The sequence below is a fragment of the Cydia strobilella genome, chromosome 17 (genome assembly GCF_947568885.1).
Source record: "Cydia strobilella chromosome 17, ilCydStro3.1, whole genome shotgun sequence".
Lineage (NCBI taxonomy): Eukaryota > Metazoa > Arthropoda > Insecta > Lepidoptera > Tortricidae > Cydia > Cydia strobilella.
The window spans coordinates 14401196-14419378 of NC_086057.1; the positions used below are offsets into that span (position 1 = coordinate 14401196).

The 18183-nt window shown below is 37.9% G+C and overlaps 1 protein-coding gene and 1 long non-coding RNA gene across 2 annotated transcripts in view; one reads left to right on the plus strand and one right to left on the minus strand.

The window, feature by feature from the left end:
* LOC134748928 (uncharacterized) overlaps positions 1–18183 on the plus strand; it is a 448425-nt gene that overhangs the window by 118474 nt on the left and 311768 nt on the right. The window lies entirely within an intron of this gene.
* LOC134748925 (OTU domain-containing protein 7B-like) overlaps positions 3060–18183 on the minus strand; it is a 41040-nt gene continuing 25916 nt past the window's right edge. Inside the window, exons 4-9 of the mRNA XM_063683798.1 lie at positions 15620–15770; positions 13681–13931; positions 12449–12693; positions 11169–11374; positions 10042–10479; positions 3060–9347 (exon numbers count right to left, since the gene is read on the minus strand). Of these exons, the coding sequence (XP_063539868.1) occupies positions 9050–9347; positions 10042–10479; positions 11169–11374; positions 12449–12693; positions 13681–13931; positions 15620–15770 (1589 nt within the window). The 3' untranslated portion in view covers positions 3060–9049. The remainder of the gene's footprint in view (positions 9348–10041; positions 10480–11168; positions 11375–12448; positions 12694–13680; positions 13932–15619; positions 15771–18183) is intronic.

Consider the following 18183-nt stretch of genomic DNA (forward strand, 5'->3'; position numbering starts at 1 on the left):
TTTCTCGCACTAGTGCGGAAAAGAGCACTTACCGTGCATATGTCGAAAGTTTAAAGGGCCATATGTACTGTAAAACGTACGATACACGTGCGAATAGGTAATTCGCAACTCGTGTCGATTTAAAACACTCCTTTTAATAATTAAACTTATTTGCCATGACATGTTTTTTTATTTACTCGCACAATGCATAGTAAAACATTGTATGATACACGTGCGTAAAGATGATTCCGCACTTGTTGCATAAATAGCATTTTTTTTTTTATCAAAGAATGAAAGAAAGTCACGGTATTAATAACCAAATTTTACTTTAGTGGTACCAAAGATAGATATAACTCCGTAATAGATGGATACAGTCTAAGGAAAAAACGTGCCTCGAAAATCACGAAAATTTGATTCTCGATCAGATGGTGCCACTAGTTTTGGCCTACACTCGTATAGAGGGCGTTGACTGTTTCGTTTGTTATTTATAATTTTAACGCATACCAGTGGAAGAACATGGGTCAAAATCATATAAAAATAATTATTGCAAATAAAAAAATCATTTATCCATACATTTTATCGTATTTTTATAAATATTTATTTTTAGTTTTAAAGTGTGTCGACAGATGGCAGTGAATTTACTGGGGTTACAAAATTTACTATGACAGTACCGCTCTATTATAAGTTACTCTATGGTGGTACCTTTTCCCTATCACTGTCACAAATGTATGTGGCGTTCACGTAAACGCGATATTTTTAAGATTTCCCTGCGCAATGTTGCCAGCTCGCTCGCAAATCAAACATGTACTTACAGTTATTTTGCATAATGGTGACATTGTACAATATCTATGAGTTTTAAATAGGTAAAAGATAATTCGACGCATTCTTTGCTTGCTTGTTGTTGTGTTGTTTGCGTAACTTCTTTGAATAAGTTGCGTTAATTTGGCGCACAGGCGAAGTAAACATGCGTTGCGTACGGCAAGGTCACGCCGCGGCCCCACCCTGCACGGCCTCCGTTGCCCATTCAGACCGCCCGCTAGCTTCGTTTGAACGCAAATAATATTTTTGTAATATTTGTTTATGCAGTGGATGCAAGTGACACAAATTCATACATCTTATTTATCCCGCATTTCAAATTAATAAGATGTAAACTCTAATATCTTTAATATTCTTTTGTAACGGTGACAGCCTGTTACAACAAAATCATCAAATATCTTATGAAGCTATGCCTTAATAAGACACAAAATCATGTAATGGACCTATTTAAACGATTAAATTCGACCTAAGTAATTTTTTTTAACTCTAATTTTTTTTTGTGTCATTTAGAATATTATGACATAGTATCAGATTGCAGTGGACGTAATTGACACAAACTATGTTTTCACACTAAAAACACTATCCTAAATGCAACACAGTTACATGTTTTCTCTCGAATATTTTTTTCTCCAAGATAATTCAAAATAAAAAATAATTACCACAAAATAACAAATTACTAGAAAAGCAAATTATATATATGACACAAAACAAAATGTAAGATTTACATCTTAACAAAGTATTCATAAGCGAAAACAGAATTGACTTTAATATTTTTATAACCTAGGGGTCAAAATATAGCCAGCGGTACAGGTCTATTTAAAATGGATCACTCGAAAACTATTTTTATTTTATTTATGATGATATTTTAGTTTTTGAATTACGGATTAGGAACCACGATAAAATGTAATAAGATCAAATGCGTGCGCTTACTTTTAAATAGAGCAATACCACAGTATTACAATTAGTGGCAATACTATAGATTTTTTTATTGTCTGTCAAACAACTTTGTCAATAGAAAAAAGCGCAAAATCCAATAATAGTTTGTCAAAGGACTGTCTCATTTCAAACAAAGACAGAGAGAATCATACTATGTTTGTCTTACATTAGTACTATAGCTTGACCACAACCGCTGTGCCGCTCCTTAGGTATGCGAGCGGCGAGACGGGGGGGTCGACACGACGACAGACTCTTGTGTGTCCGTGATCTTCCCTGCCCGCACCCCGCCTCCCGGCGCATACCTTATGAGCGGCACAGCCACAGCGGTTGTGGTCAAGCTATAGCACCCAAAAGAAAAGGATAAGTATAGTTGAGGTTTTTTTTGTTCTTATTTACTGACAATTTGGTTTGACCAACAAGTATGTCAGTAGAAAAAGGCGCGAAATTTAAATTTTCTATGGGACAATCTCTTCGCGTCTACATTTTTTAAATTTGCCGCTCTTTTCTACTGATGCAAATGGCTTGACAGAGTATAATTAATCACCAGGGACATCAGTCTACAGAAATCTGTACTCCTTGGATCCTGTATCATATCCGAAATGACTCAAATTTCTATTGTAAATTTAAAACGTCAAGGTCGTTTTAGACTTGATGTAGACCCATGGAACTTCAGGGGTCTTGCGTCCTTTAAAGTCTTGAACCTTAAAAATGTTATGATGATATTATTTATTTGGGGACACGGCAGTGTCCCCGCCAAGTCTTACAAAACAAAGAGGCATGGCTGTACAGTCTTCATCAGATATATCGGAGCAGCCAAGGTGCCCTTGACCGCGTTAAATGGAGGGATATAGTTGTTAATCACGATCCTCGGCCATGAGGGAACGACGAAGAAGAAGAAGGTGCTCACAAATTTCTGAACACGCTTCTATTGTCAAGGTGTTAGAGTGCGTGTTCAGATATATTTAAGCACTTTGGTCGCTCGCCGCTCCGATATATCTGATGGCGATTGTACCATCTTTTTCTCGAAGTCTTCAGGCCTTTTACCATTTACCTGTATATAGATTTTTCCAATGGTATAGATTTTTCCAATGTCAAAATTGAAAAGGTCTTCGGACTATATTATCCCGAAAACCTTTGCGGTGAGCGCGACCCACATTGGGTCAGCCGTATTCGAGGGAAGCCAGTGCTGTCAAACTGGTTTAACTTGGCAGACTTTCTGAATCAGATTAACTTACCACTTTATTAAACGCACACAATGTCAAAATGGATTTTCAGATGTTCTTATACATCTAAAGCTACAATAATTCCGGGTAAAATAAAACAATTCATAGTCTTAAAATTATTGTATTTCTACAAAACATGATATGCTCTGCCTCTATTGTTACATGAAAAAATATAACATTTACATAGCTCTGTTTTAAATTTTATTTATTAGATAGATTAGTTATACATCTGAATATTCTGAATGAACCCTTAACTAACAAGCGTTTAGTTAAAGGCATTGTCATGTTCTCACCATAAGTCGTAAATAGATCTTTAAGGCTATTCAAGACATTTGTTACTCATATACTAACAACTAACAATAAGAATACTTAACAAAACTGGAGGTGACATAAAAAACAATAAAATCGAAATGACACAAACAATAAAATTCGAAAATATTACAGGGAACACACCTGTTGAGGTTAACCATTTTATAAATGCACGCCTTTCTACCGCACCTACGCCATAGATTTAGTAGTTATAATTTCTATAGATGTGCTACACGCGTGCGCTCGTGAGGGACGGAACATACGCAATGAGAGTAATGCGACACAAAATTAAAAATTCCTTACAACATACCTACCAAAAAACAACCTACGTAATTTGGTAAGGTTATTTGTTGCCCACCATAAAACAGTTTAAATTTACGGTGGGGAATAAAAAAAAAAGTGAGACGGTGACAAGGACAAACAATAATAGCGCTTTCTCTGCTACTCCTACTGAAAGAATTTCACTTTCGTTGACATAACACACAAACAGCAAAAGCGTCGCTGTATCTGCGTGAGTTGCGTATATAAGATTACTTAGCGTAGCTCTCGGGGTGCGTGCATTTTAAAAATGGTTTACCTGTATAATACTTAAAAGTACTTATTCTAGATCACTCGCATATATTATATATTCTAAGAATAAGACTAGAAGATCAATATTATGATTCACATTTTCGAACCAGGCAAACAAGGACGGGTATATCGAAGCTCGTTGATTCTAATATCGAATTAAACTCTAATACGTGACAACATCAAGTTTACCCTGATATTTGAACAATTTCAAGATAATATAGAATTTTAAATAAGTACCAACTTTTATGCAGGATTTTTTAATGGACTGAAATGAAACATACTTTTTAATACAGTTGCTCAAAAAGTGCTACTTTTCGTGGCTGTTTAGCGTGCGGAAAGTTGGTTTTCGTGAACTAGTGCTTTATACTTTTCCAATTTTTTTAAATTTCTACTTGTTCCAATTCATGACTACTTATTGATGAGTGTTAATATTAGTTTCATTTAAACGTCGTAATCAACATAAAAACCTACTGTTAATGTAAGAATACGAAAAATATGTATATTTCATATTTTATTACTTACCTCTTCATCATTATAAGTATTATAACACGTTTATTTTTTAATGTTGAAAAACCGCTCTTAATAAGTTGTCTGAATGGAACGGAACGCCTGTCAAAGAAGAGGCGTATTTTCTTACTGCAAGAATGTTTTAAGTTTCCAAAGGCAACATTCGATATTGTTTTTATAAATATACGATACACAAATAATCATAAATAACGATATTTAGGTAATAATAGTACAATGTTTTAATATTTACAATTGTTTCTGTCTTATAGAACATGCATTTGAAAAAAAATAACTAATTGAAGTGGGTTCAATAATAATAACAAAATCAATTCTAGTCAAATAAAAGCTAGAAAAACACTTCTTCATAATGTCAATGATGTCACAGAATTAATAATATCAAAGTTTCGAATTCCGTTCCTTACTTGTTGCTCTTCTTATTTTTTCGCAACTGTATTAAAAAACGTCGTTCGATACACGTGCGGAAATGTCATTCTTCACTCGTCCCGAGTCTTGCCACTCGCCTACGGCTCGTGGCAAGATATCTCGGTACTCGTGAAGTAATGACATACTTTCCGCACTAGCATCGAAATGTACTATTTCAACATGCTAACACACTTCGCAATATTCGTCGAAATATTCTTGTTGAATCTCTTCCCTTAATATCGTAAAGTAACGGAGCCATAGTTGCGCAAATACAATAGCGAAGTGTGTAACGAACGGCCATTACAGTGAGGGTTGCCATACACCAGGATTTTCCCTGATATGTCAGGATCATAGACCTAGCATTACATAGATCAGCTATACGCGTGCGCCCGTGAGAGACAAAACATACGCAATGCGACAATATGATTGGTCGAAAAGATTTGTAGCCCACCATAAACCATACTAAATTTACGGTTGGGAATAAAAAAAAAATGAGGCTGTGACAAGGACAAACAATAACAGCGCTTTCTCTGCTACTCCTACTGAAAGATACATAAGATGATAAGACTATCCCGTTCGGTCATTTCCCCCCGCCCCTCATGACCGATCCAGTTATACTAGATTCATGGTCAAGATTTATCGGGGAATTGACCGTCCAGAAATTGTCAGGATTTTTAGGATGACGTAAATTTTTCCATATGGCAACCCTAATCACATTATAATGACCCACATAAATATGTACACAATTTCGTTTCGTACTTTATTTCTAGAAATCATGGTTCAAAATTGTATAGATATTTCATCTATCGTTATTCAATAACAAGACTCGATAAAATATATTCTGATCAACAATAACCGTCAACAGTTATATTGTTCATATTATTTGCTGCGCTTGAGGTAGAATGGTGAACAAAAAACCTCAACATGATAATTATAATTTATAACTTTTTCACAATAATATAACTACAAAACTTTAATATCAATAGACATAATAAATTTGCTGTGATAAGGTTCCATTCATATTTAATGACTTCTCAGTAACGTGAAACTAGCCAGCTTTGCCTGCTATTTTCGAAACAATACGATTTTCATGCACACGAAGCATAAGGACCCTTCTCTGATGGAAAGCCACATATAACCTGTGTAGGTATAGGTATATAATATTGTCCTAATGGATTTTGAACACACTCGCTCTAAGCTTGTAAGCGATCAGACATACATTGATTGATGTACATTTTTATGAAATAAAGTGTATTTTTTTTTATCAGACAATATATACTTAGCAGTTATTTCATGTTTTTATTCCTGACTCGGTTCTCTAAACGCTGATATTGCCTGTTAAATATTGTAAGCATATGCATATATGTATATGTAAGCCACTTTTGGCACTTGTTCCATAACCAGTCGCTTAAACATTGCATTTTATCAAATAATTATTAATAGTGGAAGAGATACAGTCGAAGGCAAAAATATCGATACCGACAAATGGCTAAAAAAGATGTGAACACGACTTTATTGTCTAAGGTGTAAGAGAGTACACATATTTTTGAAACTTTGGGAATGTATATATATTTATGCCCTTGACTGTACAGCATCTAAGAAAAAACTGGACAAATGATGTATTTCTGTTGCAGCTATAACAAATACTAAAAAGTACGGAACCCTCGGTTGGCGAATCGGACTGGCACTTGTCCGGTTTTTTGTTGTTATTTTTACCAAGCTGACATTTCAAAAATGACAATCGAATGTCAGTCTTACTCATCAAAAATATAACACATGTTTGAAGTGCCGTATGTGGGAAATATTTGTCCCTTAGCCTGGTAAAGGAATAAATAAAAATTAGAGATGCAATGGATAGTTCTTTGGCCGGATACCGGATATTCGGCCAGACTGTCGGCCGAATAATCGGTATCTGCCGCCGATTATTCGGCAGGCTGAACATTTTGAGTTTTGCAGGTGGGCGTCGTTCTGATCTGTTTCGTAGTGAACATTTGCGCGGACTCATTTCTAGTTTCGAAACGAGTTCTAACTCAAAGGTTCTATCATGTTATTAAGAGTAAGTTCGTTTATAGAACCTGTACCTGCGCGTGCGCTCGCGTATTTAGTTATAAACAAATTATACGTTGGATGTATATGTACTTATTACGCAAATGTTACGTCTGGGTCTTTCAATTATAATCAACGACTTCGAGTATGTACCTGTACCTGCGCGTGCGCTCGCGTATTTAGTTATAAACAAATTATACGTTGGATGTATATGTACTTATTACGCAAATGTTACGTCTGGGTCTTTCAATTATAATCAACGACTTCGAGTATGACTGGCTGTTTTTAGATTCCATTTGTTTACCCCAAATTCAAGCAGTTACTATCCGGTATTCGGCCGGATAGTAAATAACTATCCGGTATACGGCCGGATACTAAAATTAGGGCCGTATACCGGATAGTAACCGAATATCCGGTGCATCTCTAATAAAAATGGATAACCCACTTTTGTCTCTTTATTGCGGTTAAATGGTTAATTTGGATGGGAAAATACGTGATTATAAACAAATGAGTTATCTTATCACGATTATTTGAAAACTTATCCTATTAGAATCTTATAACGAGCTTATAACTAAGATCAATTTTTATTAATGTACGAAAATAGTTTGCCATCATAAAAATATAACTGCTTTCTCCATTTATTGGGAGTTCTTAAATTACATTATCATTCAATAAACAATATGTATTAAAATTTCTACATAATGTTGATTTATTTCTCGGCTATATATTCTATACTCTTATTTTTTTAAATCAAAAACTGATTTTCATTTACAAAAATAGACATACTTTTTTTTTTCAATCTAGTTTTTAATTCACTAACTGGTCGCCCAAGATACAGGCTATGCCTAGTTTGGGGACCCCTGTTCATACTGTTATAAATGTACCGCTGTATGCGCGCAACCTGGACCTCATGTATACTCCATCTGCAAATTCCCATCTTTGTGTGCAAAACATAAATATATTTTTAATTTTTTTATTTTTTTTTTAATTTTTCAAAAATGGGAACAACAGTACTCCAGTAGTTTTATTCAAAATTCAATGAAAAAAAAAATGTTTACACATTGACATTGTTTATTAGAAAGAGAACATATTTTAAGAACTTCCAATAATGACTATACCATTTTCTCTTATCTTAAATTATTATAATCTAACGATTCTAACAGAACTAGAAAACACTGAAATTTGGAAGCAGTATTGCGGATGTTTTTTTTTTTAATTTTTGTTAACTTCGCGGTATGGCTTAGTACATAGGGTTTCTCTGTGTATTAGGGTTCTTCATGTCTGGTTTGGTCCGGACTTGTTGGATAACGTTCGGTCGTGTTCGTGGACAGTTTAAAAGCTTTGGTTGATTAGTTTTATAAATTAAGTAGGTATTTTTATTATTATTTATTCTTCTTAGGGTGTGTAATTGTAATTACTAATTATGTTTTATTTGGTGTGTTTTCTATTTAATCAGGTTTTTAACACTTTAGAGATCCGTTACAAAATCCGCAACACTACTAGGGAAAGGGAAGCACTTACACTTAATCATATTGAAGTCTCGAGCATCTCGAACAATAATCATTATTCTCCGGACTCCCGTAATACATACACAGCTGCGCCTCACAAGGCTTCGGTGACGGCGGATGGTCATTATAGAATGTCGACTTGGAAAGGTATAACGTCCGGTCGGGAGTAACTTTGGCGGACTTGTTGGATAATGTTCTAGCGTGTTTGTGGGTATTTTAAAGAGCTTTGGCTGTTCAGTTTTATAAATTAAGTATTTGTAATATGATTATTCTTTTAATGATTTATTTGGTGTGTTTTCTTTTTAATCAGGTTTTTAACACTTTAGAGATCCATTACAAAATCCGCAACACTACTAGGGAAAGGGAAGCACTTACACTTAATCATATTGAAGTCTCGAGCATCTCGAACAATTATTATTATTCTCCGGACTCCCGTAATACATACACAGCTGCGCCTCACAAGGCTTCGGTGACGGTCATCATAGAATGTCGACTTAGAGAGGTATAGCGTCCGGTCGGGAGTAACTTTGGCGGACTTGTTGGATAATGTTCTAGCGTATTTGTGGGTATTTTAAAGAGCTTTGGCTGTTCAGTTTTATTAATTAAGTATTTCTAATATGATTATTCTTTTAATGATTTATTTGGTGTGTTTTCTTTTTAATCAGGTTTTTAACACTTTAGAGATCCATTACAAAATCCGCAACACTACTAGGGAAAGGGAAGCACTTACACTTAATCATATTGAAGTCTCGAGCATCTCGAACAATAATCATTATTCTCCGGACTCCCATAATACATACACAGCTGCGCCTTACAAGGCTTCGGTGACGGCGGACGGTCATCATAGAACGTCGACTTGGAGAGGTATAGCGTCCGGTCCTGGGCGGGCTTGGTGGACTTGTTGGATAATGTTCTCGCGTGCTCGTGCGAGGGCGCGCCCGCGTCCGCGTAGAACTGCGAGCGGCCCGTGCCGTAGCGGGGGGCGGGGGGAGACTGGGGCTGAGAGCGACGGTTCTTTTCCGCCGTGAAGCTGCAATGGAAAATATGCGTTAGACTCGGGCACAGTATAAATATTAGTACAGTACAGAAAGGAAACTTCCTACAAAACCGAAGTTTGGCAGCGGCTCAGGGTCGAATCATGCTATCCCTTTCTAATACAGGGTGGCTAAAAAATAAGTGCATTCCCGTTGCCAGGGAGGTTTTGGAAATATACTAAGCAACTTTTACTGTGGGACCTACCACGAAATTTAGGACTCATCGATTAACAACCGGACACAACGATGGAGTATTTAGGTTTCCCTACGGTAAATAGGATGCCTCTTCTATTTCACTGTCACTTTTTTTTTTTTTTTTTTATCATGTAAAACTATTTAAGGAAAAATAAAGGCTTAAATAAAATAAATAAATAGGATGCCATTATCACGTTCGATGTTGCACCTTGTCACTAATTTAAAAGTTTGAAAACATTCATACGGGGTAGGAAAGAAAAATATGTAAATTTAAAAACCTAACTCATCAACCACTCTTCTGGATTACCCTGACTCTTCAGCATTAGTTTCACCATCGAACCGAAATTCTTCAACTTCCTACACATAAACCACCCTATAATTCCAAACTGTTTTACTTACTTACTGATTTGCTTTTTGTTGATAATGCCACTAAAGACCTTACCTACTTTAGAATTTTCTTAGAGGTTTACTCTATTAAAGTAATTAAAAACTCACCTAATCCAAGTCTCATTAAGATAATTCTTGACCATTTCCTCTTGAACCGGTGCTCTTGCCGCCAGCACTCTACAGCACAACACCTCACACGTGCTCTGTCTTCTCATCAAACCCTCCTCTGGATTACTTTGACTCTTCCCCGTTAATTTCGCCATCGATCCGAAATTCTTCTTTAATTTACTACTCATTGACCGTCCTATACTTCCAAATTGTTTAGCCACGGAATTTAACTGTTTCGAGCTTTTGGTTGATAGAGCGTCTAAAGATCTTCTAAGTTCTTCCGGGGGAGGGTTTTGGGAGAGACATTCGACGCGTTCGAGGTCGAGGTAGGCCGCCATCATGGCGGAACGTTGGTATTCGTCGGGGAGGAGGTTGTTTATGGTTTTCTGGTCCGGTTCGGTGTCCCAGCGGAAATCTTCACCGGGGTCCACGTTGAATCTGGAATTATATGCGAATGGTGAGGTGCGCGTTCAAATATGACCTGCTCAATCAAACATAGAAATATAATCAATGGTACTATAAACTGAAAATAAATGTCATATACGAAGGAAAAAATTATCAAAGCCTCCAGTGTCCAGAGCTGGAATCGAACCAGCGTACCCCATTTACCGGACAGGTGCCTGAACCGCTCGGCTATCTGGCCACGGTGGCATGGGTCGAAATTTCCAAGTATATGACAATTCCCGAAGGCTTGTGGCGCCACCTGCGTCATTTTTTCCTTCGTATATGACATTTATTTCAGTTTATAGTTTAAATAGTAGTGTGTCTACTTGAAAAACCACAAATTAAAATATTTTCATAGAAAATAATTTAATTTGTTCTTAGAGCAATGGTACTATGTTCAGAAATTTTATTAGGTATGAATATTAATCATAAAAAGAGATCTTAATTAATAGACAGGTTGCTTGCATTATCTAGACTTTGATAATGGTCACATCTTTGCAAACCGAATACGAGTCGTAGGATATAGACAAAACATTATAAGATGCTATTTAGACTGCGAAACATCATGTTACAGGTGCTTTAATTAAACGCGCCGGTAATAGATTATCATACAATATTGCCAGCCTAGGCAAAGTCTGCACGTCGCTTGAATACTCCGGCAATCTATTATTTCCCGGCCTCACCTGATAGGCATGGCGGTCCCCGAGCTGTCTTCAAGCGGCACTCTGGCCCCGTCAGTGGGTAACGGTTCGCAGGGGACTAGTGCGGAAAAGTGGCCGGCATCGTAGGCCAGCAATATGGGCGCTTTGCTGCACACTGCCGGTTCCAGTTCGAGGGGGAGGTAGATGCCGCCAAACGGGATGGGGGCGACTGGGTCGCCACGGAAATCCTGAAAATTATAAATGATTTTTTTACATGCTTCACATTGTCACTACTGCTCGAATGTTTCGTATTATAGAGTCGGACCAAGCTCAGTTTTCATGCCAAGTGCTACGTCAAGTATGGAGCTTATAGGGATATGTTTGTATGCATTCTTACTGCCAAGTTTGTTCAAAGTTAGCGTGGTCCAAATCTAGTGAGATTTGCCGCACTGAATACTACCAAAATAATATACACATGCTAACTGAATGACTGATTTTCTCAGCTAGTTCTCGGCATTTTTTTATTCTCGCTTCCATTTGGCCTAAACTCTGATTTGTAATTAGATTCCTAAAAACTAACCTCACTCAGATCCTTTTTCTTTCGTAATAATGGAAAATATGTAAAGAAGTAAACTCAAATTTCCCTTTTGCATACTCTAGCATTTAAAATAAAAGAGAAAAAGTGAGGTTTTCTCTGGTGGGAGGTGAGGTCTAATTTGTAAAGGGGCCCACTGACTATCAGTCCGCCGGACGATATCGGCCTGTCAGTTGTTCGGAACTGTCAAATTTTTGTTCTAACTGACAGGCCGATATCGTCCGGCGCTCATATCATAAAAGAGAAAAAGTGAGGTTAGTTTTTTGGAATCTAATTAAGGTTCCCACTGACTATCAGTCACCTTAATTAGATTCCAAAAAACTAACCTCACTTTTTCTCTTTTATGATATGAGCGCCGGACGATATCGGCCTGTCAGTTAGAACAAAAATTTGACAGTTCCGAACAACTGACAGGCCGATGTCGTCCGGCGGACTGATAGTCAGTGGGCCCCTTTACAAATCAGAGTATAGGGGGTGAGGCCTGCGCTGCGGAGGGAGAAGCTAGGCTAGTAACTAATGAACTCACCCTTAAAGCGACATCAGCAAAGACAATGACAGGCCTTCTCATCACATGTGATAAAGCAAACACATGAAGTTGCTCTAGTCCATCATAATGTGGGGCCGCACTGGGAGCGGGTTTGGGGCGTGGATGCCCGGAAGCGGTGCTCAAGGAATCCTACCATTCTTCATTAAACTACATCACACATTCGCTCGAACTAAGACTCACCCTTAAAGCGACATCAGCAAAAACGATAACCGGTCTTCTCATCACATGTGCCAAAGCAAAGACATGTAACTGTTCCAAGCCATCATAATGTGGGGCCGCACTGGGAGCGGGTTTGGGGCGTGGTTGCGCGGAAGCGGCGCGCACGGCGTCTTGCCACTCGCGCTCCCACTCGGCCTCGGAGGGGGTGAGGCCCGCGCTGCGGAGGGAGAGGCTTTCCGACCAGCGCCAACGGCGTTTTATGGCATCTGAAACACGTCAGGGTACTGTCAAGTAAGGTAACTGGGGACATAAGGATAACTTTAGCCATTTTTTAAACTATGTACTAATCTAGCTGTTGGAAAAATTGACCCCAAGAACTGGTGGTTCATATAATTAGGAATATTTCCTTTATCTGTAATGTTACTGTTCCCAGTTACCCCACTCATGTTACGCTTGAACTTTCGTCCTGAACGCCAACAGTCATTAAAACCATAAGCGGCTAACATGTGGCAAACACCATCACTCCTGATGTAACTAATGGTAGAAGCATCAGGGATCAGTTTAGGAAGCGGTTTACTTACTTGTGAACGCATAGTCTCTGCCTTCCCCGCAAAGCAACGCTTGGACTTTCGTCCTTAATGCCAACAGTCTGTCATGAAAGCCATATGCTGCTAACGTCGCCGCATGAGGCAGATAATGCTATCTCCTGACGCAGCTAGTGGTAGAAGCATCGGGGCATCAGTTTAGGTACTTACTTGTGAGAGCATCTCCGCCTTCCCCACACAGCAACGCTTGAACCTTCGTCCTTAACGCCAACAGTCTATCATGTAATCCATAAGCAGCCAATGATGCTGCATGAGGCAGACAATTCCCATCTCCAGACGTAGCTAGTGGTAGAAGCATCGGGGCACCAGTACTTACTTGTGAGAGCATCTCCGTCTTCCCCACACAGCAACGCTTGAACCTTCGTCCTTAACGCCAACAGTCTATCATGGAATCCATAAGCAGCCAATGATGCTGCATGAGGCAAACAGTTCCCATCTCCAGACGTAGCTAGTGGTAGAAGCATCGGGGCACCAGTACTTACTTGTGAGAGCATCTCCGCCTTCCCCACACAGCAACGCTTGAACCTTCGTCCTTAACGCCAACAGTCTATCATGGAATCCATAAGCAGCCAATGATGCTGCATGAGGCAAACAGTTCCCACCTCCAGACGTAGCTAGTGGTAGAAGCATCGGGGCACCAGTACTTACTTGTGAGAGCATCTCCGCCTTCCCCACACAGCAACGCTTGAACCTTCGTCCTTAACGCCAACAGTCTATCATGGAATCCATAAGCAGCCAATGATGCTGCATGAGGCAGACAATTCCCATCTCCAGACGTAGCTAATGGTAGAAGTCTAGGTGCGCCGGGTACGCGCCCTTGCCGCCACCAGTTTAGTATACAGGAAGACTCTAATGTGTGAAGTGTGGCTGTCTCGAGGAGGTCCTTTTCGATGAATGTTCTGGAATAAACATCATTGTTTGGATGTGCCTTTTAAAAATATTTAGCTTATTTTTGGGTCATTTTTTCGTGTAATAAAACGAAAAAACCCAATTTGGACATTTTGGACCTAACCTTGTTGACATTCAAGACAAAGTGTTGCTTGCTTCTTTAAAATATTACGTACTAAAAATTAAAATATTCTTAAAATAAAACTATGAAAACGGATTATATCGAGTATATTGAATTTATAATACATCCCGATGTATGTGGGGATGTATTATAAATTCAATATACGCGATATAATCCGTTTTCATAGTTTTATTTCATAAGTAACTATCGCGTTAAACTGAAGACAATATTAAAATATTCATACTTAAAATCAAGAAATTTAGTAGGTACTTAAGTATTTTGTACATGCTTGTGTATCAGATATCAGCATATATCTTGTAAACTATACGAGTAGAAACATTCAGGCTAAATAAAATATGCTAAAATTAATACCCAGCGTCGACTTTAATAAGCAAAATAAATAAAGGGGCCTTGTACTTTTCGTCCCAGAATCAATTCAAAAGCTCAATACAACAAACTCTTTCAAAACTCAAACACCAGCCAGTGTTATCTAAGGTCAAACATAAAAAAGAAAACCTTGTCATCATGTCAACTCATGAATACCTCTTTGTTTACTAAAGACACACCGCAAAGTTCACCGGCGGTCGTCGCGTGCCCGTCCGCCCGCCGAAATTGATTTTCTGCCAAACTATATTTTAGAACGCGTCAACGTCATGTGCGGGTGATGACGTTAGGCGATTCAAAGGACAGGACAGGTGACTTCGGTGCTTTGTTACACTTGAAGCAGATTTGCAAAAAGGGTTCTCAATGCTCATATAACACTTTAAACTCGTGTTTTGTACACATAATCAACGTCATTACTGGGTCTAAGGCGATTAAATTTTATTATTTTACCTTTTTTCCGACGTTTCAACTAGGTTGCACTAGCTGTGGTCACGGAAGACTCATCCAGCAACGGGACACAATAGGCTCGTAATAAAATAATAAATAAATAGTGCCCCTACGTTTGACTTCTTTAGATTTTTGATTATTGTAAAAATTTAGCGAAACATATTTCATACAAAATTTTAAATGCTTGTAACTTTTATTATAATTAATAATTAAAACGTAGGGGAATTGCTGTGGTTGTATACAACAAATTGAGTCAAAATATTTTCAATAATGTTAATAAATATACAGAGAAGAAAATGCACCAGCACCAACATTTGTCTCTGTTTGACCTTATGGTTGACTGGTAGAGAATGCCTTTTGGCATTAAGTCCGCCATTTGTACATTTCTCTTTGTTTGTGCAATTAAGTTTAAATAAATAAATAATAAAATGACTACGTCCTCCACTTTTTCGTCTTAACGGTGGTCGGTGACAGACAGTTTGGTGCAGTTCAGTTCAGTTTTTGGTTCTTATGGCATCTGTCCATTGGGACAATTTTGCCAGCATCAAGGTTGTGGGAGCAGAATTTCAGTATCAGAACTTGATCCAGTCCGTGTAGATCAGTTTGGTGCAATCGACTCTTAATTGTTTAATATCTAGCTGCATAATAAAGTTACTTTTTTTTTTTTTTTTTTTTTTTTTTTTTTTTTTTTTTTTTTTTTTTTTTTTTTTAATACAAAAATCTTTATTTGTTTTAAACACAAGTTACCTGAACTCTGGTGGATATATAGATATATCTGGCAGCAGCAGTATGTGTTCGGAGCTCAGGGTCTGCAGGTCAGGCTCTGTGTTGCTGCGGAGCGCCCAAACCAGACCCTCATTATCTGTCGCTCGGGATATGCCTCGGGCCAGCTTTCGGCCTGGAACAAAATTTAAAACTAAATATTTGTTCTGTAAATATTGTAAATACTTATGACATTGAAATTCATAAAGTGCGTCCATCTGGCTAATACGTCGCAAGGGCCAACCGCTGATAACTACACTCCATATTCACAAATCGTATACAAACGGCTCGGCATTAGCGTGTTAGTATAATATACACGGTGGCTAAAAGATGCATGTGCATTCCCGTTGCCAGGGAGGTTTTGGGATTATACTGAGCAACTTTTACTATGGGACCAACCCCGAAATCGCGAAAAAAAATTTGGCTGTTTCATACATTTTTGGCTAGTCCATTTTCTATGGGAGGGTAAATATTTTTTCGAGATTTCGGGGTTGGTACCTTGGTACCATAATAAAAGTTGCACAGTATAATCCCAAAACCTCCCTTGAAACGGTAATGCACCCTGTATAGTGTAGGTAATTGCCAGATCTGGACGCACTAATGAAAGTGCGATAGAATTGGACATAGACAATTTTCAGCTGGGCATAATGGACCTTCGGAAAGTATGACATCTGGTGAACGGCTAAGACAAACTATAAGAACAAATTAAATTACTTTCTTAAGAAAATTATTTTAATTTGTGTTTTTTACAAGTACATAGTCATTAGTCACAGTAATATTTAAACTCTAAAAGAAATACACAGAAGGCCTTGGTCATCTTTTCCTTGGTATATGATATTTATTTCGTTTAAATATTTCGTCTAAGAAAAACTTGCCAGTTAGTCTATTTTGCAACAAATTTCAATATTTCAACGTAACGATCATGTGTCAAACTCCATTATTTACTTTAAGTAACTTTATAACTTTGAATCAAATTTAACTTAGACAATGTCAAAAGTTTTTAATGTGATTTTATAAATTATACCATAGAGTAACTTATACTAGAGCGGTACTGTCATAGTAAATTTTGTAACCCCAGTAAATTCACTGCCATCTGTCGACACACTTTAAAACTAAATATGAAGATTTATAAAAGTACGATAGAATGTATTTAAATATAGATAAATGATTTTTTTTATTTGCATTAATTATTTTTATGATTTTGACCCGAAGGCAAAGGGGCGCAAACGCACTGTAAAAATTGTAATGTCTACTGGAAGTAGACAACGAATAAGTAGTTACTTACTTAAAATTAAATTATGTCTAGTACCAGTAACACCACAAATAAAAATTGGGGCGCCACTGAGGCACCCAAAACTGAAAGCAACTGAAAGGCAGCGGCGGCCTGCGCCGCCCCCCGCAGCCTGCCGCCCCGGGCCATGGCCCCCTTGGCCCTAGGGTAAATACGCCCCTGCTTCTAAGTTTGAAGTTCAAACAAACCTCGCTGTGTTCTGGAGACTTCAAACGGAAGAGGTCAAATTCAATAAGAAGTGCCATTACTTTGCTGAGTAATTATACTAAGTAATTATGTTTGATTCCTTCATTATTTTGCGCTTTCCTGGTTAAATTCAAACCGTCAAGAAAAGAGCGTACTCTCATCTTAACTATTTTCCATGGGCGACGGCAATTTCTTAGTCTCACGCGATTTGTGACGTTTGTCTCCTATCATAAAACACGGTAAATGAGTCCGATAGAGTCAAGCACGTTTGACAATCTAGTTGTCACAAAACGTGTGGCGCCGTCACAGAAATAGTTATCTTTAATATTTTCTGTGGACTGTCTTAAATAACCTTTGTACATAAATGTACTATTTTTTATCTATACTTTATGTGTCTTAGTCTATGTTTTTACTAAATCTGCAACGATTTTGATAGCACACGCAGTGCAAGTGTTATTTTAAACGTAAAACTTCATGCAATTATGCAATCTTTGGTCTACCTCTAACTACAAGTTAGACGAATAGCCATGTGACATTTAATAGCCATTGTTTATGCGGCTATTTACTAAACTAAAATAGGTAAAAATAAAAACTAAAAATAAAATATGACCGTCAGACTATTTGGCGTGGGTCCAAACTGTGGGAGTTCAAACCCATTAAAAAACAAATTAAAGGCGTGTCGTACTGAGGTTGGAACATGATATTTCTTCTGGAGTATCTAATAACCGTTACATAAAAAGAACCGACAACACAAAACAATATGTATAAAAACCGGCCAAGTCACAAGACCCTACTCATAGTGTTGTGTTCCTGCCGGTGAGTAAGGTTGCCAGAGCTCAACGAGGGTGCGGTGTTAGGGTCGGCAACGCGCATGACGTGATGTCAAAAAAATTGGGAACATACTTATATAGAAATCAGTACTTAGTTCAGAAACTACGTTTGACTACAGTTCTTTCGTCAGTCGTAATTTTTGCCGGAAAAAATTCGATCACTCATCTTCTAGGATAAACGTTTTAAAAGTTCCGCAAGGTGGTGCAAGCGCGAGCAGGCGTCCGTTCCGTAGAGGTGCGCG